Source organism: Sebastes fasciatus, chromosome 6 (genome assembly GCF_043250625.1).
Source record: "Sebastes fasciatus isolate fSebFas1 chromosome 6, fSebFas1.pri, whole genome shotgun sequence".
Classification (NCBI taxonomy): domain Eukaryota; kingdom Metazoa; phylum Chordata; class Actinopteri; order Perciformes; family Sebastidae; genus Sebastes; species Sebastes fasciatus.
The window spans coordinates 15,684,441-15,711,662 of NC_133800.1; the positions used below are offsets into that span (position 1 = coordinate 15,684,441).

Here is a 27,222-nt window from a genome sequence, read left to right on the forward strand (position 1 = left end):
TACCTGTGTCATGTTTACCTATTTTAAATAGTGTGCTGTTTAGTCCAGTGTGTCCAAATCTAAGTCTTGATATAATTGTCTCATCTCTCCTGTTCCTTCCTAAACACCTCATTTCTCCCACTTTCCTTTGAACTCTGTAAAACCATCTTCTTTTCCTCTCTTCCTCCCTTTGCTTCTGCCACCTTTCCCTCAGTCTCTGTTTAATAATTGCTCTTCATTTCTGTTTTGCTGAAGCTAACTGTCAAATCAATGTCGTTACTTTTGTAGCCGTCTTTGCAATCTTATCTACCATTTAATTTCCTTTGACCCCTATGTGTGCTGGTATCCATACAAATATTACTGTAAGCCCCATCATCTGAATTCTGTATGTTTGTTGTATTTCAATCAACATGTGTCTGGCTCAGCTAATGTGATCTAGGTTGCCAGGTTTTTACCTCTTGTATCCTACAGTATCACCAGTATCACATACATTGAGGTTGTCGAAGCCAGACAACGGCAGGGGCACCGGTATTCTTTACTTTTAAAAAAGTCTGTAGAAACTGAAAATTAAAATAAGTCACTAATAAATGATCTCTTAAACCACCGCCATAAATGTAGCACTAGACAACGCAATAGTCCGAAACCTATGACTGAAACATATCCAACTTGGCAACTCAACAAGAATCTCCCGGATATTCATGTAATGCCCCGCCCCTCTGTGTTGGACACTCGTAGGTCTTTCGCCCCACATTTAGCCTGTCAGGCAGCACTTATTCTCAAGGCTGTGCACGGCGCAAACAAGTTTAGTTGATTAAATGGTTATATTTGGATAACAGATGGACGATATTAAAATATGGGTTGAGGTTGTGGGGTTTACTTCTGCCAATCCCAAGGAAGGAGGCATGATTTATACGTAGCCTGGAATGGAAGTAGGTCTGTTAGACAAAAAGCAGGGGAGAATCACCCCTCATTTCAACTGACAGCAAACCCGCCAAATTCTAAAGCTGTTGAGTTAGGTTGATTGTGTGTTGTTGTAGCTGATTATCTCAGCAAAGTGGTGAGATATAAACTCTGTCTGCATTGTAGTCGACAGTCCGCCAACTCGCCATCGCTTATAGGTATCAGCAGGTCATTTTAAGTGTTGTTGGTCTTCTAACTGTTGGCTGAATTAACGTTTTTAGCATTAGCGTTGTCATGGTGAAGTTACAACGGCTATAATGTTAGCTAGCCTGACTAACATCGCATTCCAAGTAACCGTTAACGTCAACGGTTAACGTCAACGTTTACTAACTTTGAATCATTCTAAATCTAAATGGCCATGTGGAGCGACGTTGAGCTTCTGACCAGCGAGGACACGAACACTGTCAGGTTGGGCAGTGTTGGGTCCAGAGAGGAGAATGGCAGCGGCTTGTATCAGGTGGACACATTGGTCAAGATCTCCACTGCCAATGAGGTAACCTTAATGAATGTCAATATTCACAGTACACGAATATCCCTTACACAAAAAGAAATATACTTCAAGTTTATTTTATATAAGTAAACTTAAGTATAGTTCAAGTAGTATACTAGTATAGTGCGCTTTCATAGACTAAGCTACTGGAGTTACCCTGCACTATATTCAGGTTTAAGTTTTCTTCATCTCCTTGTATTTTTATATCTGGTATATTTTTTTGTACTTTGCACTACTAACTTTTTTACTGCCTTTTTACTAACATGTTTTTGCACTATGGAGCTGTGATGCTGGAAACTTGAATTTCCCTCGGGATCAATAAAGTTACTATCTATCTATCTATCTATCTATCTATCTATACTTGTAAGTGTACTACTTCAATACTTATTGGGACTAAATTGCCCCACTTTTTAGTTTATAAAGTGTATACTTTTAAGTATACTTTAAATGTAAGAGTAGTAAACTTTGAGTAAACAACTAGTTTACATCCAAGTTGTATTTTGTAGTGCAACTATAGTATAAACTATAGTGAACATATACTGTTAGTTTACTAGTTATATACTAGCTCACTTTTTTAGTTTATGAAAGTACACTTTAAAGTATACTCTCAGTAAACTACTAGTTTAATAGTTTTTACTGCAAGTATACTTGTAAGTTTTCTTAAGTGAACTTATAGTACTTAGCCAAATGTACTTTTACTTTTCTGTATACTTTTCATTATAAACCAAGTATATTTGGACTTTTCTTTATACTTGCCAAGTACACTTAGACTTTTCTGTATACTTGTCGGTATAAGCTAAGGATACTTAAGTGTATTTTTGTAAAGTATATCTCTGATAAGTACATAAAAAGTAACCTGAAAGCATACTCTCTTTAGGTTTAAAAGTATACTAATAGCACACTTGAATAAGGATGCTCTTGTATCCCTCTTGCTCCATTTATTTACTAGGCACTCACACCCAGGTGCGTAGCAAATAGTTCTGAGCCCTCTGACCGTATATTGCCAATTCCTTCATTTAAAGTAGTAGTAGTGGATCCTTTAGGTACATCACCCCACTAGAGACAGCACTGGTCAGTGATTGGATGGAAATGCTGGTTCTTGCAGGTGCAGGCAGATCCCAGTCTCTCCTCCTCCAGTGGTTCAAACTGGAGCATTGTTGTTGTTGACAAGACAGTTATCCTGTTTGATCAGAGCTATCAGACCATCCTGCTGCTTCTTCACTTTGGTATGTTCCTCCACTCATCTTCACACTGTTTACTATCTGTCAGATGTCAGTTTATGTCCTCTGAGATGGCCTGTGTGGCTGTAGCCGAATCAGCAGGTCCAAGAATTTGTTAAGATGACTGATCACCGTTTTCTCTGTGCTGCAGTTTGACCTTTCACAGTAACTGCATGTTAATACCAAAACTTACTTTTCAGAAACTGACGTGGATGCCTTTGATGTATGCCTGGATGGACAGTTTCTGGTGGTCTGTGAAAGAAATGGAAATCTTCATTTGATCTATGTTCCACACAAGAGAATCCTTCTCACCAGGGTATGAGTGTTGTTAGATATCCATAAGGCCTAGTAGTGTAGGATTACATTAGATATGATCACTCTTTGTCTGACCTTGAATTGTTATAGTGTACTTGTCTGATTTCACCTACAACACTTGAAGAATAGTACTCAACTATAGATGATGGCAGCAGCAATAATCCTGTAATAATCCTGATAACTTTGTGTCTTTCCACAATGTGTTTCACTTATGTACATTAACGTGTTGTGTTATTTTTGGGGTTTATAGGCTTTGGTAGAGAAACCATCCAGTGGAGATAAAACATACCGTTATCTCACCATAGAGGAGGACAAGGCATCCTTAGGTAAAATGTATTGGCCTATATGAATATGAGAAATTTCGTGATAAATGAATGTGGAATTTCTAGGAATTTCTAACCCTAGCTATTAAATGATGTTTTTCTTAATCTTTTCTTAATGTTGTGTTGCTAATTTCTCTGATTTATTTATTTTTTGACAGGGATGTACCATGTGTTCCTTCTCATAAAGGATGGGTTTTTCCACATCACAAACCTTGCATTGGCAAAGATCGAGACAGGTATCAAAACTGCATGTGTAGTAGACTTAAAGTTTTATTGGAGGCATTGTGTTGACCACATTAAACATTTATTCTTTTATCAACACAGCCATTGAAAACATAGATCTGGGAGCTTTGAAAGAGGTAAGTTAAAGCAATTTTCTGTCCATGCAATTGCAAACATTTTTCTTTCTTTTTTTTTTACTATAATCACACTTTTCCTCAACTCAGCTCCAGTCGCTCATCAAGATAGACTTCTGCTCCACCAGTGATTACCACGATGAAGGCTGCAGCACAGCAGTGATGTTCAATCTGGGCCCAGAAATCCACTTAATGATCGGGGTCAGTGTCTGAGAGAAGTCATATTAATTTATTTACCACCTGCAGTTATGGTTACATGTGAATGAAAGCATATTTAAAGGACAAAACAAAATGAACTCTATCCTAATGGACGATGGTACTTCAAATATTTAGTGCTTGCTTTATATCAGTCCCTTTTCATACTATGCTGTTGCATGTCGGATTTTCCTGCAAATGTAAGCAAATTAAACTAATCTTTACCATGATACTAAGACAAACTTTAAATTAAGTTCAACATATTTGTGTAAATAAAACCTTTCTAGAAATGGTAGTTACTCCTTATATAAAGTAGGATACAACATATATTTCTTGATGTAATTTGTCAAAACATTATTATCTTCACAGGGGGAGAAAGAACATATTGTGACTCACTGGACGATGGACCCTCATCAAGCCAAGATGTGCCTTGCTAACTCTATTAACAGCAGCTTAATTCCAGGTAAGGTCTTATTCCATGTTCAACATAGTTACACTTCATTAATGTGCCTTTTGGAAGATGCTAAATATTTGTTATCATCTACATATTTAAAGGAATAGTGTGTAACATTTAACAACAGTTCTGAGTTTGGACAATGACAGCTCGGCAGGGACATTAAGAGACTTAAATAAAATAATTTTTCAATTAAATTCATCTTTATATAGCGTCAAATCATAACAGAAGTTGTCTCGAGACGCTTTTTATATAGAGCAGCTCCGTTTGCAACATCACAGAAAGGACAAAGACAATAAACAAACGGAGCTGTTGTTATGCAAAACAAATTTCAGACCTGTCTGACAATAAAGTATTATCTTATCGTAGACCGTACTCTATAAAAAAAACAGACCAGCCTTTGTGTTTCAGGTTGTTGTGCTTCACTCATCTGAAGTCATGTACACCGTCGGTCAGGTTTTTGTCCAGCATCTACTGGCTTGGTCCATTGTCCCCTCAATCCTGAGCAGTCTCCCAGTCTGTTATACTGGGATGCATCATTGCTGTAGGTGGAGGAGAGGAGCGGTGCTTGGTTTTTCACAGTTGTAGCTCTTGGCATGCAACAACAAGTTGAGTTTTTTGTCTGATCCTGCCACAATTTCTTTTCTCAGTCCTAAAAGTGGTGAGTAACACCAGTATATGTGTCATGTGGCTTGTGGCAGCAACTGCAAATTCTCACATGTTGCACTATAGGGTTAGTTAGCTATGACCCTTCTTTGAAAACTCACTTTTGTTTTGGGAGTACAAAGTAAAACGCATTTTTTTCTTTGTTATTACTTATACAAAGATTAAAAATTAAAAGATTAGTGTTTAACATTTTGGGGGATCTGTTAGCAGAAATTGAATATAATATTCATAACTCTGTTTTCATTAGTGTATAATCACCTGAAACTAGGAATTGTTCGTTAGCTTAGAATGAGCCCTTCTCATCTACATAGGGAGCGGATCCTCTTCACGGAGTCTGCCATGTTGCTCAAACCAAACACTGGCTCTAGAGAGAGCCTTTCACGTTTTTACGTTACCTGAAGGCCACCGTAGTTCTCCAACATGCTTATGAAACTGTGGTAACGTGAGCCGCAGAGTGCAAAACTGTGGTACCACCAGCCGGTGTCTGACTTCCGTTGCTCCTAAAGTAGTGTTGTTATGGTAAGGATGGCCTCTGAGTGAAGTGAAAGGCATTACCATGGTTTTGCACTTGGTGGCTCATGTTACCACAGTCTTGGAAAGGGAGGAGTGAGTGGAGGGGTTCTCAGTTGATTGCAATTTGCAACCACACCACTAGATGCTGCCAAATCCTACACACTGTACATTTAACATTCACCTTTTTTAGTAATTAATGTATGGGCTCAGCTTTTTGGACATGGGTGTATTTATAGTAAAACACAAAGTATTGGGTAAAAGAGACAAGATAATAAATAGAAACCCAATATGAAACCGTTGAAAAACAAGTAAAAAGTTAAAATGCCTCTTTGAGCAGATTGTATGAGGGTTGTAAATTCTCCTTATGTGTTTACTTCAAAGGTGTGAGGAAGATGGTGGTGGTGGACAATCTCTTGTACATTCTTGACACTGAGGTGAGTTCAGTGGTATACTGAATAGCTGTTGGATATACCATTGCATGAGGTTCGATCAAAAGTATTTGAGGTTTACAGTATGGATTGCTTTGTGTTTTCATCGGCTGCAGGATGCCCTGAGTCTTTGGGACCTACATTTCCTTGTCATGATTCACTGTTGGGAGGAACCTGCTATTCATGACTTTGAACTCACCACAGAATGTGGCTCTGCCTCCATGGTGGCGTACGTATCAACGTTTTACCACATACTATAGCTGTGCATATACAGAAAAATGTGCCTCAATCAAACAATGTTGAAAATGTAAATTAATCTGTGTGTATTACAGCCAAGACAAGGGCAGCGTGAAGATGATTACACTGACCAAGCAAGACAACAGTCAGGTATTAGTACAATTCCTTTTGAAGAAACTGTAATAAACAATCATCTCAAGTCCTGTTCTGAACTTGATGTGCTGTTTTTTAATTTTCCAGGTCAACTCACTGCAAATACGATTTCTGCCCTCCATGACTGTTTGCTATTCCCTGGATGTCTCCTCAGTCTCCTGTCTGGTCCAGACCAAAATAAACATGGTAAACAATCGACACGTATCAAATTGTTTTATGGATGATATATGGACATGTGCTGTTGCTAGAAGTTAATATTTCTGCACATTTAAAGCAATTGTTTTATCCTCTGATTTCAGGATACAATTTATTTAGTTGAAGGGATTTGTGAGAACCCAGAAAGGTAGGATATGTTTTGTTATGATTACTATGATGTTCAGCCAGTACTCGAGTGATATGATTAATTAATGCTTTTATAAACTATGAAGTGGTCTCTTTTTTTCTTGCTCTTCATCATGTAGTCGAGGAGAGCCTATATCTTCCGTTGTTGTCAGATGCTTCACAGAGGCTTTGCCTGAGAACAGGTACCCAAGTTTAATTGGATACATTTCAACATTAATTGCAGTTTGTTTAGTCTGCATGATTTCAGTATAATTTAACTTGTTTCTATTCCCAGATTTAGCAGACTTCTTCACAAACACATGTTTGAGGAGGCTGAAAAGTTTGCCATCACATTTGAGCTGGATTTAGAGGTAAGTGAAAAGTGGAAAAGTAAAATTCATGTGACTGTTGTGGGCTAGACTTTTATTTTTTTCCTTTGGCCTCAGTGGACAATGGAATAAAATATGACTATTAGACCAGAGAATTATGATTTTAGAGTAGAAATATACTTTAGAATGGTGGTGCACCTGGTGGTAATTTACTACCCTAATTGTGGCTATACACAACTAAAAATCCCACTTTTGTTCAGCTTGTTTACAAGGTGAAGCTTGACTTTGTGCTGGAGCAGCTGGCCTCTGCATCGGTGGGTGGCTATGGACAGGATGTGTGGTCTGAACTTGTGGAGGAGGCCAAGACCAACCTGATGAAGATCACAGTCAGTTATTAATTTACAGTTCCAAAATGTTGATACCTTCATAAGTTAGTCATAGCACATTACAATTATTATCAAGTATTAACCCTCGTTAATAGAGGTTATTTTTCTGTGTTGCCTAGGATGAGCAGTATGTGGTGGAATACTGCCTCAAGGCTCCGTGGCCGACCTTTGACACAGCAGAGAAGATACTAAACCACGCTGCCACACGATACTCCTCCTTACAGATCCAAGAGGCCTTGGCCAGGCTAGCAACGTTCTGCAGCCTGCACGGCCCGGAAAACTTCAAGTAAATTCAAAGTCTTAGTGGTCTCCTGTATAGATCATTATGTACACGTATGTGTGATTTTAGTATGTTATTCTGTCATCCATAGTGCCATCGCCTGGATTGAGTTTCTGAACAGCACTGACAATTTAGGAGACATCCTCAACCACCTAAGAGAGGGAGACATGAAGGGTGCACAACTCCTTTGGCTCAGATATGAGGTAAAGAACAGCTTCATGCACTTGATGAAACAACACTGTGAGAATATCATGGTGTCTGGTGATGTTGTTTACTGCTTGGTTTTGTGACAGGGACATATCGCAGCAGAGTTTGATGAGAGCAAGCTTGAAGCCGTGCTCAGTGGCATCCCAGAGGACCTGCCCTCCCGGGACCTCTGCCCGTGGTTTAGGACAGTTCTTGTTCCATTTGTGAGGAGAGTGCTTCCAACAGGACAGGTAGTACACATTCTCTCAAGCATAAAAATACTGTCATCTTCAAGATATGGTGCTATGTTTTCAGTAGTAAAAGTTTTATGTGGCCCTAGAAAATCCTGGCGCGATGGCTGGAGCAGAGGGCTAGGAATCTGGAGTTAACAGAAAAGGTAAAAACCAAAAAAAATCAATCTCTCTTTTTCCAATTAGTTGTATAAAATATTGTATAATAGTATCAGTCTGTCACAATTGTTGAACCAATGATTATAAATGTAATATGTGGTTCCAGGGTGCTTGGCCCCAGAATGGGTTGGACTTGGCTGTGGTTGGACTGCCTTCTCTATGGACACGGATGAAATCTGTAAGTTAGCCACATTTTTCTCTTTTCACTATAAAGAAGACTATTTCTTCTATATTCTTTCTCGATTGAAAAGATGTTTTCTTCTTTCGACTGGCATCAGCAAGAGTTTGATCGACAGATAGTTCATCCAATCACCTGCCATATATTTTTTTGAATGTGTCTACCCTTTTCCAAAAAGTTTCCAATGGCAGCTTCTCAGATTGTTCTGTGTAACACACCATCTGGCGGGTCAGGTTATCATGCGGCCGCAAATTGTAACATAATTATCGTGACATTATCTGGTCCATGATTTATTTATATGATTCTGTGATTTATTTTTTCAGGATGATGATTATGGTGCAAACGAGGTAGAGAACCTCAAGTCCCTGGTGTCCAACCTGCGTCAGCTACTGGACCTCCACCGGAAATACAACTGCAGACTTTCACTTTCAGTCTTTGAGAAGGTTTGTGTCTTATTAGTGACGTATTCTAATTACATTTGAGTTTCAAACAAGCGTCCGATATCTACAGCAGGAAACAACCTGCAAAAACTTCAAAAAAATTGCTTTCAATTAATTTCATTATGCAAATGAAAAGAATATCTTACTTTTAAGTACATTGTGGTGTTGTGTTTGAGACATTTTGAGTGGGTTTTGCATTGCTGTTCCTATCTTAATAATTCATCTTCCTTGTGAATTTGAAAGGGAAATGTACGGAGTGTTGCTTTCTTCATGCTGGACAAAGTGCCGGCTCCAGAGCTGATCCCCGCCACAGTGGAGAGCAGTATCCTGCCATACGCTGAAGAGCACAAGATTCCTTTTGATGAGCTTTTTCTACAGTACATCAAGGTAAAACTCCACCACTTACCAGCCCATTAGGAACAGACATTTCATTTCCCAAATGCCTGATGAAAAGTGTTTCCACTCTCATCTTCACTAGGATCTGCTGGAGCGCTGCAGTTCTCAGACCACAACCCTTTTCACAGAATGGGAAGCCAAAGCCGTGGCTGTGTTGGGCTGCATGACTGATACTGACGTAAGTTTCTGTAACACCATTACAGTTACACACTGTTGACAACGTGTTAAAGGTTTGTGAGCACAAATATTTGAGTGAAAAACAGCCGTAACAGCAGCAGAATGACACTAATCAATAACATGTTATTGTATTTCTTGCCAGCTGATGGTGGATGCTGTGCTGGAGATCATGCAGAAAGCTGTAGTGCCCTGGAGTAATGTGGTAGAGAAACTGGTTCAGCAGTATCTAGAGATGGATGGACCGAAGTATGTTTACACTGAACTCACCCAGATTTTTTTTTTTCCCATACTCGTAACTTGTTGGTAATATTAGCAGTTTCTATATAATTTACTTATAACTGATATATTCCCCAGACAAGAGCTTTTAAAGGAGAGTTACCGTCTGATGGAGATCAGGAAACTTCTCCGGGGCTATGGGATCCGCAATTTCAACCTCTCTAACAGCACTCAAATTATGGTAATTTTTCTTATGATTAATTATGTGACATCTGACTTCTGTTGTGCCTGCCTAAGAACTTTCTTTTTTTATATCTTCCTCAGACGCTGATCAGATACATCCTAAAGCAAGACATGCCGATGTCTTTAGAGGACTCCCTGACATTAGCTGAGGCGTACAAACTGCCAACCTCGCAGATAAATCACTTGTATTTCATCCAGATGATTGGTCTAGGAAAGGTATGGTCATCCACATGAAAATGTGAAATCACCAAAATTAAATGTTTGTTTTTATGTTTCCATGACACATTGACAGGAACTCTTTTATGCTGCTTTCAGACTGAGGAATGCATGACTGTCCTGAAGAAGCTGTCCTCTGCAGAGGCAGAGTGTGTGATTGAGCGTCTCACAGACTGGGCTCGGATGCAGCTGGAAGACAAAGCCCACATATCTGATGAGGTGAGGAGAAGGAAGATGTCACGATGTGTCTGAAATACAAGATTATTTGCATTTTACGTGCTTGTATTCACTGCTCAATTTTCTGGATGCAATTTCCAGATTACTGAAGTCATATGTTGTCACATTTTAAGATAGTTTTAAGAATTAGAACCTGTTTTTGCTGAGCAGTGAGCACCAGAGGTCATTTCCTGCCGCTGACAGATGTTTAATGTGATAGTGCAGGATTTTCCCTGCTTGGGAGCCTTTCCCTCGGCACCTGTGATTGCATATTTAGATGATGCCTACACAGCTATAAACCTCACAAATATGTCTCAGAATAAGACCATACATGAAACTTAAATCAATCGCCACCGAAAAAACTGAACATAAAAAGTAGAACAGCATTATGGTAAGCATATATACATTCTGGCATTTTGTATATATCTTAACTTTCTCTGTCTTCAATAGCACAAGAAACACCAGATGGTCATAGCTCAGGTGATGGTGGACGCTCTGAAATACCTGCATATAATCCAAAAACGTAAGTACTTACTTTACACAAGTCCCTGTCGGCAAACACCCACCCTGCTGAGGTTTTCTTGAGTATGTCAATGTATTCCTTTCAGTTCCAGTTCCTAAGCTGACTCAGCTCCGACCTCCATGTGTTGGATGCTTCAGGAACATTTACATGGAGCAGTAAAACATCACACAAATGGATGCTTAGAACACTTTTCAAATTCCTATATAAAAACACCAGACATTAATCGTCTGAACACGGCTTACAGACAAAGATTAGGGAAAGGACTGTTATAAACGTTCACCTGAACATCCAAGAGTGACACCAGGTTTCATGTCCTCTGCAGATGATGCTCTGAAAAGCATGGAGTGTGAAAACAACCTCATCATGTTCAAGGCGATCGCCCACCTACAGGTGAGTCAGTTCATTTAATTGATGCTTTAAGTGTTATTCCGTCTGTTCTTTAACCTGCAACCTCTTTGTCTGTTTCTTCAGGAGGACTTTGACGTTTTCTTCACCCCCTCCACCTATGAGGATCCAAACATCAGAAAACAGATCCAGGAGCATCACATCACAGCCTATGAAAACACACATGGCCGCCGTTCATCTAAAGGGAAGGCTACGACAACTCCAGTTGTGGCTAATGATCCAGATGGCAAGACCAAGACCATCTCCACAGAGGCGGGCTTACGTCGTCTAGGAAGGCAGCTGCAGCGAACCGAGCAGGAGCTCTGGTCTGACTTGGCCCTGCGAGCTCTGGGAGTGGGCAAGGTGGACAAGGCCCTCAAGATCCTCAGGTTAGCATGTGTGGATGAATCCAGGGGTGGGCTTGCTGTTGTTTTTACACTCTTGATTTCTTAGTGAAAATATTGAGAAATTGTTCAAATGTTTTTGCCTTCAGACTAAAAAGAAAATACCAGTCCTCTTCAGTGAGGCATATGGAGAATGTCCTATGTTTTCTTTGTTCCCTTCCTTCAGTGAGCTGTATGAACACCACTATAACACCAGCACAGGGAAGGTTTTGTTCACTGCTGCCAAGATGTTATGCCAGATGCTGGAGGCAGACGTGCCCATGGTGTTTCCTGATGACATGGACCTGCCAGCAGTCATCCATGATCTGGCCTGCCAGGCTATCACTGTGTGCCACTCGGGTAAAGAACACGCGTAAACATCAATGATGTTCAACTACATTTTATGTTGGTAAAAATAGCTGTTCTGTGAATCAGCTGGATTTATAACTCAACTATTACATTAGACACCTTTTGATCTCGCAGTAACAAATTAAACTAGACTGAAAATTCATCCTCAGTCTTATCTTAAAGGAATATTTCATCCAGCAAATGACCATTTGTATGTTAATTACTCGCCCACGTATTACCTCGAATTCTTGAGGAAAACTTTTTCTCGCAGGCCTCAACGGTGAATGGAGAATAAAAAAACAGAAAAGTCTTGATAAATTGAAGTAAATGGGAGCCACGTTTAACAACAGCAAAACTATATCAAATCATCCATTTAGAAACTCTCACACAACTTGTTCAATACAATCCAAGTCTCATTTATACAGTCGTATGCTCACTACTTTCCAAACACATGCATCTTCGCTATGTCATAGCCCGGCTCCTAGGCCATGACAAATACGGGAAAGGACACAGTGGATGATTGTAAATTAAATATATTTATTATAAATAAATTAAGGAAGTACAGAAATAACTACAAATGTGGGGTGTGTCAGTCAGTAACATCAGTAATGTAAATGTGGATGTGTGAGCATGATGAAGTGTGATGTGTTGTGAGTGAAAACTAAAGAAAAGCCAAACAAAGTCAGCCCGGCAGGTTCTGGCATCGAGGTGAAGGAGTAAAAAAGTAAAAACTTTAAAAGTAAAAAGTATAAGATACAAATCACACAGATGATATACAGACAGCAGAGGTGTAGAACAAGCAAAAAGCATTCTTTCCAATATATTTGCAATAGCTTATCTGGTCTTGCTGAAGATGCTGACTGCCGTCTAGACAACAGACCGTTAAAATACTTTTTTCAGATCTGAAAGAGCGTCTTGGCTAAGTAGTTCACATGAGACAATTCTTTTTTGCTTTGTGTGACATCTGAGCTCTGAGCTAGCCTGGCTGCTTTCTTTTTCTTCAAATCATTTCAAAGCAAAATCCCTGAAGTTAATATTATAATAACTGTTGCAGATCTGCTCCTGGACTGTCTGGAGCTTTGCAAGTGCACACGGATAGCTATGGATGTCTATCATCAGTGTCAATTATCAGACAACTACGGCTTTTTAGCCAAGGTCAGTATCTTGTCTTTCTCCATAGAATGGCACAGTATTTACCTTATTTTGCTCTGGTTTTGCTTGATATGTTATATGACATAGTCTTCTGCAGATATTTAAATCTGCCATCTTATTTTACAAATTAGGAACTGGGAATCTACCAGTGGAAATCTCTTAGAGGATTTAGATAATAATATTATCTGACATCATTTTTAAGCGGGATGTTGTGCCATTACAGTAAAAGACTTCCTCTTTAATATGATTATTTAAAAAATAGTTCCCAGAAATAAGCAAGAAAAGCTGATGTTAAAATTGATTAATGCCTCGCCTTTATAAAGTTGTGAAAATAACCGAATCCATGAAATAAAATGTATTTGAATTGATAATGTCACAGGATTTGACCTTGGAGACAGAAAAAAATCCACACTCTCAGTGGAGTTTTCAGGATGTTTTTAGCGAAGACTGCATTGTTCTGGACCCGGTGTCTGTGCTTCCAGTCCAATATGAAATTACCAACTGCTTGCTGCCTGTTTCTCTGGGTAAGATGCTGAAATGAATCATCGATTCAATGTCTAGTTAGGATTTCATCACCTTAGGTAGTCTACAGCAAACTGGTTTCATCAGCTGTTGTACTCATTTATTCCCAATCTTGCAGATACCAAACTGTACCCACTGGACTGCTCCTGTCTGTCACACTGCTCATTTGAAGACGGTTTGTACTTAAGTTTATTATTCATTGTTTCTTCTTGAATTTATAATTTCTGAAAGTTGACCTTGTGTCTTGCCTGGCCCACATGCAGGTTCAAACTACCTGCAGCCCCTCCTGGGTCCCCTGACCAACATGTTACAGATGTTACAGGAGTGCAGTCAGCTGGAGCTGGCCCTCAGAGTGCTGGTCAACTCATACGGCAGCTGCCTGCAGCACGTCACCTCTAACGTTATGGACATCAAGCTCAGTGTACAGGTACAGCTGCAACATATCCAGTGTTGCTATCAGTGCCACTGAACAATTGTACCATTAATATAGCTTTAGCTACTTGCCAGTGAAACTAAGCAAAACTATTTTGTAATGTTTATAGTGAAAATGTCACAGTAACTTTTAACTCTTCTTTCAGCTTCATGATACCCAAGGGCTTAAGAAGTACAATTTATGCTTGAATAATCTTCAAAAGACAACGACTTCGTCTCTGAATGCCGTTGCTGTGGCTCTCTTGAACAAGGTGAGTCTGCTGAGGCTCATGAAATGAGGGTAGTAGCAGATTTACTATGTTTTAGTAGATTTTAAAATAACTATCTCTATTTTCCATGGGATGCAGGTGTTCAACTGGAGGGTGGTCGATTGTGATTTGGCTATTGGACTCTGTACGCTCCTCTCCAAAGCAGAAGTCTTAAAAATACTGTGGAAGGTTATTGACAACACCTGGCAGAACTATGACAAAATCTTGGTATGCTATATGATCACTGTTCTTCTGTATTTTATTGTCAAACCTTTTTTTGTTTTAAAGGGAAATACCACAGGTGAAGAGGTTTTCTGTAATTTTATGTTTAAATATGCAAATTATGCATTATCTTATTAAATATGCATTAATTTGCTTACATTTCCAGAACAAAACTGTTTCATTTTGACATTAGAGTCAAAGGTCTTTACAGAGAGAATTTTAGACATCTCTTTTTATCACTCTATAAATCAGAAAATACTGACAACAGCCTTAAAAAAATCAGGCTATGAATGAAATATGAACTATCGGAATATAGATAGGAAGGAAACTGGAAGGTTTGGTGTATGAAGTGCTACTGAAGTGCAGATTTCTGCCTCAGAGTATGAGAAAACAAAAAACTTGGCCTTTTAAAAATACGTATTGTAAAATTCCATACATTTTGAAAACACTACAGGTGAATAGGGTAAAAAAAATAACTATTCAATATCACTATGAAACTATCCCAATTGGATTACTTACGTTAAGACAATTCGTTTTTTAGTTTTCTGAAATGTTATGTTTAAATATGCAAATGAGGCATTATCTAATGCTAACTTGTTGAATTTAGGAGAAATCTACAGACGCAAATAGACAAAGTTTAGTAAAATAAAGACCTGAATGTGTATTTTTGATGTTTTCCATGAGTCTGAAAGAAATCATGGAAGCAAATTAGCCCAAAATCTCAAAATTGACAAGTGTATGAAAAATGATGTTTTTGCCTGACAAAACATCAAGCAGTTTGTTGGGAAAAAAAGGAGATTGCACATATGCACATCTCCATTGATGTTTCAACAAATCTAACCAGCAACTTTCTCTTGATCATTTCAGGCTGTGGCCAGAATCGGGGCCAATCTCTGCTGCTTGTACGATGAGGTAGAGGAACAAGAGAAGTTTCTCTCTGTCATCACTGATGCTGAATGGGGCATCAAGCTTGGCAAATTGGAGGTGTGTGTGGAAGAAAACCACCTCATTTATACATTCACATTATACTTCACAGGCTCTCATGACATTTAACGTGACTTGACGTTTATCATGCTTGCCCTTGCTCTGCCGCAGATATCCATCCAGCCAGTGTTCCGTCAGCGGCCTGAGATGAAGAGTAGTTTGATCCCTGATCTGGTGAAAAACCAGAGGATCACTCCAGACATTATCCTCCAGTACTGCAGGTCAGCTGCTCACAGTGTCAAACTCTTCAGTCTATTTCAATGCATTTAATTTTGGGTCCAGGACAGTCTGGCAGACTAGTACTCTTTTCCTTCCTGAGCTCACGCTCTGCTTCTGTCTGCAGCACCTTTGGTATAGACCGCGACCGTGTGATCAACCAGTACATTACCACCTTACTGCTGTTCCAAGAGGACGAAGGAGGTGACCCAGGCACAGGCCAGGAAGAGACGCAGCCTCGACGTCATGCAGACACGCTGGAGCGAGTCTTGCAGATTATCCCGATGTTACACAACACCAGCGAGCTCACCGACAGCCTCTGTGCTGCCATATTCAAGGTTTGTGCATCGGGGACGAACTAGAAGAGGGAGAACTTCAAAGCAGTTTGTTATTAACATGACTGGGCTCAGTGTTAATGGTTTTTCAGCACCTTTTACATGAGTGACTTTTCTGATAGAATAAGGTTTCATTTTCACCCAGAGGCTCATCTGAGACAATTGATTAAAAAAAAAACGTACAACACAAGTATGCTTGGTTGATGTTATATATATAGCCAATATATCCACATGCTTTTATAGTTTAGCTCTTAAATGACTGCAGCCCTATTATTTTTTTTCCAGTTGCCAAACCAACTAGTTGAATTTTGCCCAGAATAACTTACATGCAGTACTTGTTTTAGCACTGCAATGAGAAACAACATGGCAAAACAAGTCTGAACATCACTGAGATGAGTTTACTGTCATTAATTCTTTTGTTTCTTTGTTTCTATCCCGAACTCAATTTAAGTTTGACTATTCTCCGAACTTGTAAAATGCCTTTCTCATACAGCTCAGCCCTTACAACTACGAGAGGATCGAGGTAGTGCTGAAGATCATAGAGGCTGCAGATGAGAACGTGACGACCTTTTCTGTTAATCAGGTAAAAAAAACACACACACACACACACACACACACACATTGCGCTTTTAAAATAAAATAGTTCCTGGTCTTCAAAATGTATTCTGCAGACTAGCAACCAGTGTGTTTTAATCCACAGGCAATGGGCCTCCTTCAGCACCTGAAGTCCTACAAGCGGGTCTCTCCTTCCTCAGACGTCGAGAAGACGTATCTTCTGGAAAACAGCCTGCTGCCGAACCACCTGTCCAACAGCAGGCTGCCCTTCCACCTGCTCATGCAGACCAAACATTACTGGAAGATTATATGTAAATCAGCCACCATTAGTTGTTTTATTTTCATGCTTCAATATTATTGCAGACAAACTCAAATGACTCTGATTGTATTAGATCTCCACTGGTTGCCTGTTAGTATCAGGTGTAATCTAAAAGGAATGAATTACTCTTAAATCATTTGAGGTACTCGCATAATTTCTGATATTTTACTGTGAGTGGGTGATAGATGGAACTTTAACAGTTATAATTGTGTTCGCCATTGCCATTTTTGTGAAGCTTCAGTTGGCAAATCTGTATTTTTTATTAATTATGTTTGATTTATTAATATATTAAGAGTTACTGAGATATGTTAAGACTGAGGAAACTAAAAATGTTTTTCTGTGTTTAGCTCCTGAGCTCAGTGAGGAGACCTTCCCTACACTTCTTCTCATTAGCAAACTGATGAAGGTAAAGCACACTAATCGAAAGGTTACAATCTGCATTCATTAGAAGGGAAACATGACTCTGCAGTAGCCACGGGTATTTATCGGCTCCTGTTCCATGCGGCAGTGATGGAAACATGACACCCGGGTGGACACGCTAATTTTCACCCCTTTTCCAGCGCAATGCTATGTGACGTGCGTTGAAGTGAATATATAATAAATAAAATCCACGGGGATTTGGACAATTATTATAATTTATTAACAAATAATGTGCTCTCCTCAAAGCCACCAGACTCCAGTCAGACAACAGTCATTTTACCTCGCTAAAACACAATTCGTTCAAACTTGACAGAAATAAGACTCATCAAAACAGTCTTGGTCCTTCCACTGTTCCAACCATCACCAATTCTTGTTTGAGAGTTTAAAAGAGAGACTGAATAAGTAACAGATATAAAAAAAAAAGAAGTAACCACAGTAATATTTTAACTCTTTACTAACCCTGTGTCCGGTGTCTGCCGACGCGTCGGTGACATTGAACCAGGAAAAAAAAAACAGAAAGGCCAGTGCAACGGCACAGCAAACCCGCAACGGGAAAGGAGTCTATCGCCTATTTCTAGCGTGTTTTCCCGTGTTTAAAAAACCCACATTTACTCTGTATAATCACAAATATTATAGATTTATTCATAACATTTGATTGTATTATTGACTGTCTCCTTCCAGGTGAGCCTTGACAAGTTATACATGTCAGCAGTGAACCATGTGTTTGAGAAGAAGCTGAAGCCTTTACTCTTAGAGCAGAGGAAAAAGGGTCAGGGTCAATGCCACAATAATGAGACTTTCAAGGTGGCCAAGACCATGATGAAGTACATCCACTGCATCCAGAGCCCGGAGTGGGCTGCTGCCACAGCCCACAAGATCACCCAGGAGCTGCCACCAGGTCTGACCTGCAGATTAGAAACTGCCACTACACTGCTAGTGTGTTTGTATGTACTGAACTGTTTCTGTTCTCTACAGGCCATGAGAAGACACAGTCTCTTAGGTTCTGTCTGGCTCTTGGCGATGCCTGGCTGAAGGATCCAAACCTTGAGGTCAGCATTTGTGATATTCACCTGCAGAAATTATACAGTATCAAATTCAAATCTCTCACATCTTTGTCTGGTTGGTTTTTCATAAACTAGTTGGTTTCAATCCCCTCTGATCCTGAGCAGGAAGCAGCGCGGGCCAGAGGAGAGACCTTTCTGTCCAAGCTGAAGCTGCAGTTCCAACGCTCTGCTACAGAGAACACCTTGACAAGCAGCCAGCTGAACAGCCCGGAGCATCTGAAACTAACTGGGCTGCCAGCCAGGCTCATCGTGGCCCTGTATGAGCACAGCGGTGTGGAGCAGCGCTACAGAGACTCAGGAGGTGAAATTTATCCTGGTGAGCACTCTTTGACACAGCCGTTGGCTGTAAAAGCTAAAGTAAAGCAATGTTCCTCTGTAAGACCAGCTTTATTTTCTTTAGCACTTCATGTGCTACTGGGAGAAAGTCATCAACAATGCTGCTTAGAGCTGCAACGATTAATCAATTAGTTGCCAACTATTAAATTAATCGCCAGCTATTTTGATAATCAATTAATCTGGTTGAGGGATTTTTTTAAAAGAAAAATAAGTCAAAATTCTCTGATTCCAGCTTCTTAAATGTGAATATTTTCTGGTTTCTTTACTCCTCTATGACAGTAAACTGAATATCTTTGAGTTGTGGAGAAAACAAGACATTTGAGGACGTCATCTTGGGCTTTGGGAAATACTGATCGACATTTTTCACCATTTTCTGACATTTTATAGACCAAACAACTAATCGATTAATCGAGAAAACTATCGACAGATTAATCGACAATGAAAATAATCGTTGCAGCCCTAATATTGATTCCTTCTAATTGGATCGTTTGGCTCTGAGCAGATATTCATGCAGTGGTTAAGGAAATAGCCACCATCAACAACGTAGATCTCCTGAAAATCCGTAACATGATGTTGGAAAAATGGATCTGCAAAACTGGCCCTGCTGTCACCAAGGTCTGTCTCTCTCTCTCTGTCTCTCTCTCTCTCTCTCTCTCTCTCTCTCTCTCTCTCTCTCTCTCTCTCTCTCTCTCTCTCTCTCTCTCTCTCTCTCTCTCTCTCTCTCTCTCTCTCTCTCTCTCTCTCTCTCTCTCTCTCTTCTCTCTCTCTCTCTCTCTCTCTCTCTCTCTCTCTCTCTCTCTCTCTCTCTCTCTTTGCTTAACTCATTTTTATTAGCTTGTCACAGTTTCTGTTTATCTACTTACATTGTGTTTTATTACTGAGTCCACTATGTAGAAATTTGACAAAACGTTTTTTCTGTGACAAAGGATACTGGTAATCATGAATGCGTCAGCAACATCGAGGAGGACCCCGACTTAATGAGGTAGACACATTGCTTTTTCTTTTTGCATCATTTTGTTTCTTTAATTATGTTTTTTAACGAAAATTCAATAAAAAAAGGAAAACCTCTGTTTTCTTTACCACTTTAAAGGTACAGTGTGTAGGATCTGGCAATATCTAGAGGTGTGGTTGCAGATTGCAACTAACTGAGTACCCCTCTGCTCACTCCTTCCTTTCCAAGACTGCGGTAACGTGAGCCACTCAGTGCAAAACTGTGGTAACGCCGTTGGCCTCGCTCAGCTGCCATCCTTACCATAATAACACTTCTTTAGGAGCAACGGAAGTCAGACGCTGGCTGGCGGTACCACGGTTTTGCACTTTGGGGCTCACGTTACGAAAATATAAAAGGGAAAAACTCACCTTTTCAGTGCTTGTGCAAACTGGGTAGACGGTAGATAGATATTTAGATATGAAGGGTTCATTCTAAGCTAACGGAAACACAACGGTTCTCAGTTTCAGGTTCACTAATGAAAACATGGTTCTGAATATTATTATCTGAAATGTTACACACTGTTCCTTTAAAATCTGTGCTTAAACGTAATACTGAGTGATCACTGAGATCAAAGAATTTCTGTTGAAATGAATTACATGGAAGTAAGTTTGCATGATCTATTTGTACTGTATAAGTACTTTCTTTACGTACAGTACAGCATGTACAGTATAAAACTGAAAGTTGCCTGTTATAAATTAAAAAAAAATCTTTCCCTGTATTATATGACATCCACAATGATTGGGCAAAGAGTTGTAACACTAAAATGTGTCTGCTTCTCTGTACATTGTGTTTATTTGATGCCCTCAGGGTGGTGTACATGCTGCACTCTTGCCACATGGATGACGTTGTCCGTCTTCTAAAACCTATCCTCTCTGCCAAAACCTGGGTAAGTTAGTAAATTGCAGTGAGACAAAATTGGACAAAGTGTCTAAAGAAAGTGGCTGATGTCTGTTTTTTGGATTTCCTCCTGTAGCACCTCAGCACTTCTGGGCCTCGTCTGACCTTCTGCCATCGGACTCGAGCACTGCTTTGTCTCGTCCGCCTCGCCGATTCGGCCACTCTGGAGGCTCAGTTGCAGATCCCCAGGGCCCAAATACAGTAATAGGAAATCCGTTTAATAGTACTGATGGAATAATTAATTACAAAGTTAATTTAAGGGGTGTGTAATATGTGTTTCTGTATTTTATATTCCCATGCAGATATTACCTGAAGTGCTACATCTTTGTCTCTCAACTGGAAGCGTTAAACATCCCGTACACGGTGCAGTCTTTCCTCAGTAGTCCCAAAGAGGGCTTGGTTAAAGGGCTGTGGAAGAACCACAGTCATGAGCCGCAGGTACTTTCTAACTGAAAACATTAAAACTCTTCCAGCTGTTTAACTTCCTTTTAGTTCCTCTATGTTAGAAATGTTACACACAAACTGCACACAGAAACACTGAAGCACCTTTTGTCCTCTCAGGCGGTGCGGTTGGTGGCAGACCTGTGTCTGGAGTATCAGGTGTACGACCCTCAGCTGTGGAACAGTCTGCTTCAGAAGCTGCTGGGCTTCAACTTGGTGAGCAGAAAAATCTTTTTATTCACACAATTAGTCTCAATTTCAAGAAGTCTAAATCTATAAAGACAATTGAACGCAGTATCTACATGATGTCTGTCTTTTTAGTTATTCTCCAGTCTTTATCAAATTGTTGAGGGGGACATTAAATAAAGACGGTTGTGTGTTTTGAAATCTACATGTGTGTTTTCCCCCTCAGATCAGCCACCTCCAGAAGGTGCTAGAGGCGGTGGTGGCTGTGCCAGCTCTGTGGGAGGTAACCTCATAGTTCCTCGCTTTTATTTAAAGAAATGCAAATAATATTGTTGGTTCCTGTTTTACTTCAGACATGTTACATTTAAAGGAAAGTGTGGTCCCAAAGCGTAGAAGATAAATGTGTTCATTGTCACAAAATATCTCAAGAAAAACATTTGAAACCTGCAACCTGCACTCGAGCCAGGACTCAGATAGTCGGCCAGTTGCCATTATTAAATAGTGACAGTAGAGTTATGTACAGGAAACCGGACTTCCTATTACAGCAAAGCCAAAAAGTAAAAACGCCTATTATTGCTACAATATGTGTTAATAGAGAAAGGGTTGCAATGTCAATTTTAATTACTTTATATTCTCCCCAGATTTCCAGTTTCTCCAGGACCTGGAGGAGTATGATACTGGCACCTTTTGTCTCAGGTACTCCGTTTATGATAGTGAATTCACTTCCATTATGTGTCATGAGGCTGACTGACCTTTATTATAAAATGTTTTGGTAGAATAATTGATGCTGATTGGCTAGAAGGCTATTCAGTAAAATAGTACATTTTGATATGCATATTTGCACTGTTCAGTATGACTCCTGACTGTCTGATCTGTTTTCTTGGTGACAGCTTCTGTTCCCCTGAGTCCTGATCAACAGGCAACACTCTACAGGACCTTTGTTCTCCTCCTCAAGTACGCTTCACTCATGTTCAACCATTTGCCGCCAACTTTTCTGCATGCCACAGTAGAACTATGTAGAAATTCCATGAGCTGCTGGTACTAGAACATTCAATACATGCATTGATAGATGTATCTGTATAAATAAAAAAAATCCCGGTACACTACATGGCAGAGTATACAACTGAGAACTTCAAAATATGGTTTCAAAGCAACCTGGCAGTCCAACGGTGTTGAGAAATCTTTAAACTGCATGTCCAAACTCATTGCAACGGTCTTACAATCCAAAGCAGTCAGTTTTAATTTTCACTCACAAAAAGGGACGTTTAAGTTTTGAAACAATATCCATTGCATGCTACGTTAATCTGTTTCGTGCACCTAGGTTTGATTTATCGAATGTTGGAAGTTGTTTATGAAAAATAACAGTGATGACCTGAATAATGTGTCATATTCTCTTCTTGTTTATTCCAACTGTCTTGCCACCCGTCTTACTCCCTAAGGTGCCCTTTCCTGTTGAATCTGGACCTGATAGGAATTGCCAATCGCTTCGCACAGTTCAATCTGCCAGCCTTTGCCCTGGGAACTCTCCTTCTCATCCCCTGTGCCAATAAAAAGGCTCAGCAGATCCAGGTGAGTACGTTCATGTCAATACAACAAGGGAGACGGAACCGTTCTGTATCTTTGAGGCCCTAATTACAGTTACATTGTCATGACCATCACTGTGTTTTTGCTGTTTGCAGGGCTTTCTGTCTGTGTGTAATCCAGTCGCTGTCCTTGATCAGGTGGAAGAGCTCATGAACACCGGGGAGTTAGCTGGACTTCCCTCACAGGTTAGATGTCAGTTTAGGTTAGACGAGACTTTCCCTGTTTCTGTTTCAGTGTGAGCACTGAATGGATAAAAAGGGAAGTTCTTTCAGCTATTCCATTTTTAATAGCTATTTCAGCTTTAAGTATTTGTGCATTCAGCATTCCCAGTCTTTGAATCTTTAGCAGCATTTTTCTTCTAAGGTTTCTTCATCTTCAACTTCTTCTTTTTCTTCCGTATGGTTTTTGGACTCTACCTTCTTCTGCATACTTTCAGCTACAGACACCATTAAAACTTTAAACGGGTTACAAGAATTTGAACTATTAAACTTACATTCCGATTTTTGATATCTTTTATAGTTTTTGAATGATCACAGTTCAAGTGTTTTGAGCTGTTTTCTGACTTTTCCTGAGTTCATAATGGGGTGTGTATTGGACGGAATGTTCAGAGCTAGAGTGAGTGACATCAGAGCTAGAGCGTAGAGGACCTTTAAAATCTTCTGAAACTTTTCCGATCAAATTGAAATGTCGCACGGAAAGCAGACAAAGGCCCTTTTCTAACCTGCTCCCATGATCACATTTATTACTCTACACACATAAAAACAACATCAATGCGTTCGGCAGAGTCTCTTCTCTCTGATGATAATACTATTTTGGCAATTGAACTCACGATTTTTGACTAGGAAGCAGGGATTTGACAGATAGATCTGTACAAAATCAACCGTCTAACTGTCAGTTTAGATGTTGTCTACCCCTCCCCTCTGCACTTCTGACTTTGCCCCAAATCACCATGGCAACCAGTGGCACACACACACACACACACGCAGTGCTTATGTGTGTGTTTGGCCTATAAATCTCAAATACTGTTGCTACTACTGCTGCTGCTGCTGCTGCTGCTGCTGCTGCTACTGCTACTACTGCTACTACTGCTACTACTACTACTACTACTACTACTACTACTACTACTACTACTACTACTAGTCTAACGACTTGTAGTTATTCCACCCAAATATTACTTTCTGTCTAAGGACTTATAGAATATATACTACTCTTTCTCTATGTCTCTGTCTCTGTCTCTTTCTCTGTCTCTATGTCTCTGTCTCTCTCTGTGTTTAGCAATGAAGTTCATCTGTCTGATATTCATATAAAGCATTTCTTCTTTCAGTCTATTCAGGAAATTCACTTCAAATTTACCACTTTTGACAGTATTATAGTTTAGCTTCCAGCTTTTCTAGCAATGTATTTCAGCTCTTAGCGTCTTTAGGTTATGCAGTACAGATTCCAACTCTGCCAGTTCTACATTTACAGCTTCTAGGTTTTTCAGCAGTGCAGTGCATTTGGTCTTAAAATTTTTTCAGGCAAGTCATTTCACATTTCTCCATTTTCAGGAAATGCTTTGCAATTTGCATTTTTCAGCATGAAATGCATTTTCTAGTTATATTTCCAACTGCAACTTTTACTGTCTCAGTATTTCAGCTATTTCAAATGTTTCAACACATGCTGTACATATACACATACATTTTTTTCATTTCTAGTTCCAATATAAAAAGCAACATGACGTACAATACTGTTGTTGGAACAGATCCTGTAACAAAGTATTTGTTGCCAAGCAATAGTGTTTGATGTGTGATGTGTGTGTGGGATGTGTGTGATAGTGTGAAAAACTCACCTTTTAAGTGCTTGTGCAAACTGGGTAGATGGTAGATAGATATGTAGACAAGAAGGGTTCATTCTAAGCTAACAAAAACACAACGGTTCTTAGTTTCAGGTTCTCTAATGAAAACATCGTTATAAATATTATATTCCATTTCTACCAAAAGATCCCCCGAAATGTTACGCACTGGTTCTTTTAAAGCATGTAAACTTGTTCTTGTAGAAACCCAAAATACAAGTATGAACCTGAAAATGAGCATGACATGTCGCCTTTAAAGGTGTTGTCTTGTTTTAACATATACCATAAATGTAGACGGGATGTCTGGTGCATTGAAACATATTTGCATTGTTGCTTTTATTACCATTTGTTTTTGTTTTGATCATATTGTACCGTATTGCATTATGACATTGTTGCCTCCATGATTCATCAGATCAGGGAGACTGTATTGACTTTCATCAGCCAAAATGGACAGCACCAGAAACTGTTGAACACCAAACACTTCAAGAATCTGAAGGAACTCATTGTGTCGAGTGGCCAACCTAACCAGGTGAAAGACTTGGTGGACTACCTGATCAGCCAGAACTGGTAAGGTTTTTTTTGTTTGTTTTTATGGGGGTTACTGGCAAATCCAGCAGAGTTACGGCTGCCATAACCCAAAAGCAGTTTGTCCTCAACTGTTGAGATAACCCATCACTTCAAAAGGTGACTCCAGGAGATCTTGAGGAGCTGAAAACCTGCATATTGAGATCAGAACCTTGAATAACGTTATAATCATGTGCACAAAGAACAGGTTTCTGTATGTTCCATGTAAACATCATATCTAAGATATGATCAAAACAGGATGTGACTAATAAACAATATATGCAGGTATGTACACACAATAAAAAAACATCTTGTTTAAAGTTATGATGCTATTTATGGTTAGCATTTTTCTGCAATAGTCAGTGTATTCACCCATTCAATGGGGAGTGATGCTTTTAATGTATCCAACATTTGAAGGCACAATCTGTGAGATGCACAGCTCCCTCCACCACCACATCAGAGTCTGTGTAGTCTACATTACATTTACTGAAGTTGAACGTGGCTTTGTGTACACGCTCTGGAATTTGGACCATGTGGTCTCTACTAGGAGTGTAATGATACATCCATCTGGAGCAATATATCGATTCAATGATCCAATATCATCGATGCATATCGCCATCTTTAAGATACATCTTTATTTTTAAATTCTTAACTGATAAAAAACATTTACACTTTAACATGAGAAATGTGGCACTTTATAGTGAACAACAGGAGGTCTATATTTATTCTTTTTATTAAAAATAATAGATTGTTTTCCATTGGAAGAGCCCAGTAATAAAATTGTTAAATCATAATTACTATCATAATAGTTGATATAAATGTAGCTGATTGCTTTAAATCTATATGAAATATGATATTGTCTCATATCGATCGCAGGCCTCTGAATTGGATTGAATCCAAATTGTATCGTTGCGACTTTGTGATATCGGCAAATATAGTATTGTTGTCCAAAGAATCAATATAATATTGTATCGTGATGAAACTTGTGATTTACACCCCTAGTCTCTACAATGAACGACAGTTAAAGTTCCTCTAAACAGGTTGTAGATGACGTATTTCAAGACTTTTGCTCAAATACAATATATTAAACTGAATGTTGTCAGTTTAACATCAGACGTAACCCCTGAAGGCACAGTCTGAGTGTCTTTGGAGGTGACAAACTATAACTGAGCTATACCGCGGTTTCAATGAGATTAAATGTTATTTGAAGTTATAGATTCAGTTTTCTGGGGTTATACATGGCTTTGAATCTCGTCCAGTCTTGTGTAATTGCTGCCCGCCACCTTGTGTATAAGGATGTTTGACAGATAAAGAGCAAAACAAAACCCCACCATATGCGTATGACCTTTTCAAATGTAAGATTTGAGTTATTCACATCAGATTCTTTTAATCTGCTCTTCAGTCAGGACGATGCTGACTCGCTCGCTCGTGAGTACATGAAACACCGAGAGCAACAAAGAGGGAAAACGCTGACAAACGGCTCAGCCTCACCGAGCTGCCTGAAGGTAACTGAAGCCAGTTTAGTCTGGCATACAGTGGAGTTTGTTTTTATTAAGTTATTTTCATTTAAGTAGTTATATTCATTACATTAGTTCAGATTGATTTACATGTCCAGCTTTGTTGTCCTTGTCCCCGTAGCTGTTATTTTTATTTCTGTGTAAGTACATTGAGAGAGATGCATAACACCGGAGTCAAATTCCTTGTATGTATGTACTTGGCAAATAAATAAATCTGATTCTGATAGTGTACCTTTTCTATTTTACCATTATCTCTTTGTTTATTGGTATGTTAGAAACATAACATACCTGCAATTCTACTTTAATTTGTTTTTCAGGAGATTCTCAACATGCAAAATGGAGTTTCGGGATGATCTGACACTATTTCTGCATCTGTATTTATGTATTCTTACTTGGTCTCTCTTGGGCTGAGATGCAATATTTGCACTTATCATCTATCTTTCAATTGTTCATGTAATATTTGAATAAATGCTTTTCATTTTTGA

At 39.3% G+C, this 27,222-nt stretch overlaps 1 protein-coding gene across 1 annotated transcript; it reads left to right on the forward strand.

The window, feature by feature from the left end:
* The first annotated feature begins 995 nt into the window (after positions 1-995).
* Positions 996-27,222, forward strand: kntc1 (kinetochore associated 1). Its single transcript, XM_074637874.1, has 61 exons — positions 996-1,432; positions 2,535-2,655; positions 2,850-2,965; positions 3,215-3,290; positions 3,446-3,523; positions 3,612-3,646; positions 3,734-3,844; positions 4,208-4,301; positions 5,853-5,905; positions 6,016-6,128; positions 6,232-6,286; positions 6,377-6,475; positions 6,589-6,632; positions 6,751-6,813; positions 6,906-6,981; positions 7,200-7,325; positions 7,445-7,611; positions 7,697-7,808; positions 7,899-8,042; positions 8,132-8,188; positions 8,308-8,379; positions 8,703-8,822; positions 9,063-9,206; positions 9,298-9,393; positions 9,535-9,638; positions 9,747-9,849; positions 9,933-10,067; positions 10,167-10,286; positions 10,734-10,806; positions 11,129-11,196; positions 11,278-11,579; positions 11,761-11,933; positions 12,976-13,076; positions 13,453-13,597; positions 13,714-13,770; positions 13,859-14,022; positions 14,174-14,278; positions 14,375-14,503; positions 15,365-15,481; positions 15,593-15,702; positions 15,825-16,035; positions 16,526-16,615; positions 16,733-16,898; positions 17,254-17,312; positions 18,008-18,224; positions 18,302-18,375; positions 18,496-18,706; positions 19,229-19,341; positions 19,653-19,708; positions 20,525-20,603; positions 20,691-20,815; positions 20,917-21,052; positions 21,176-21,271; positions 21,468-21,524; positions 21,883-21,937; positions 22,132-22,195; positions 22,681-22,810; positions 22,921-23,010; positions 25,069-25,223; positions 26,623-26,725; positions 27,055-27,222. Exons 1-61 carry the CDS (start codon positions 1,292-1,294, stop codon positions 27,088-27,090), a joined length of 6,642 nt encoding a protein of 2,213 aa, XP_074493975.1. The 5' UTR covers positions 996-1,291; the 3' UTR covers positions 27,091-27,222.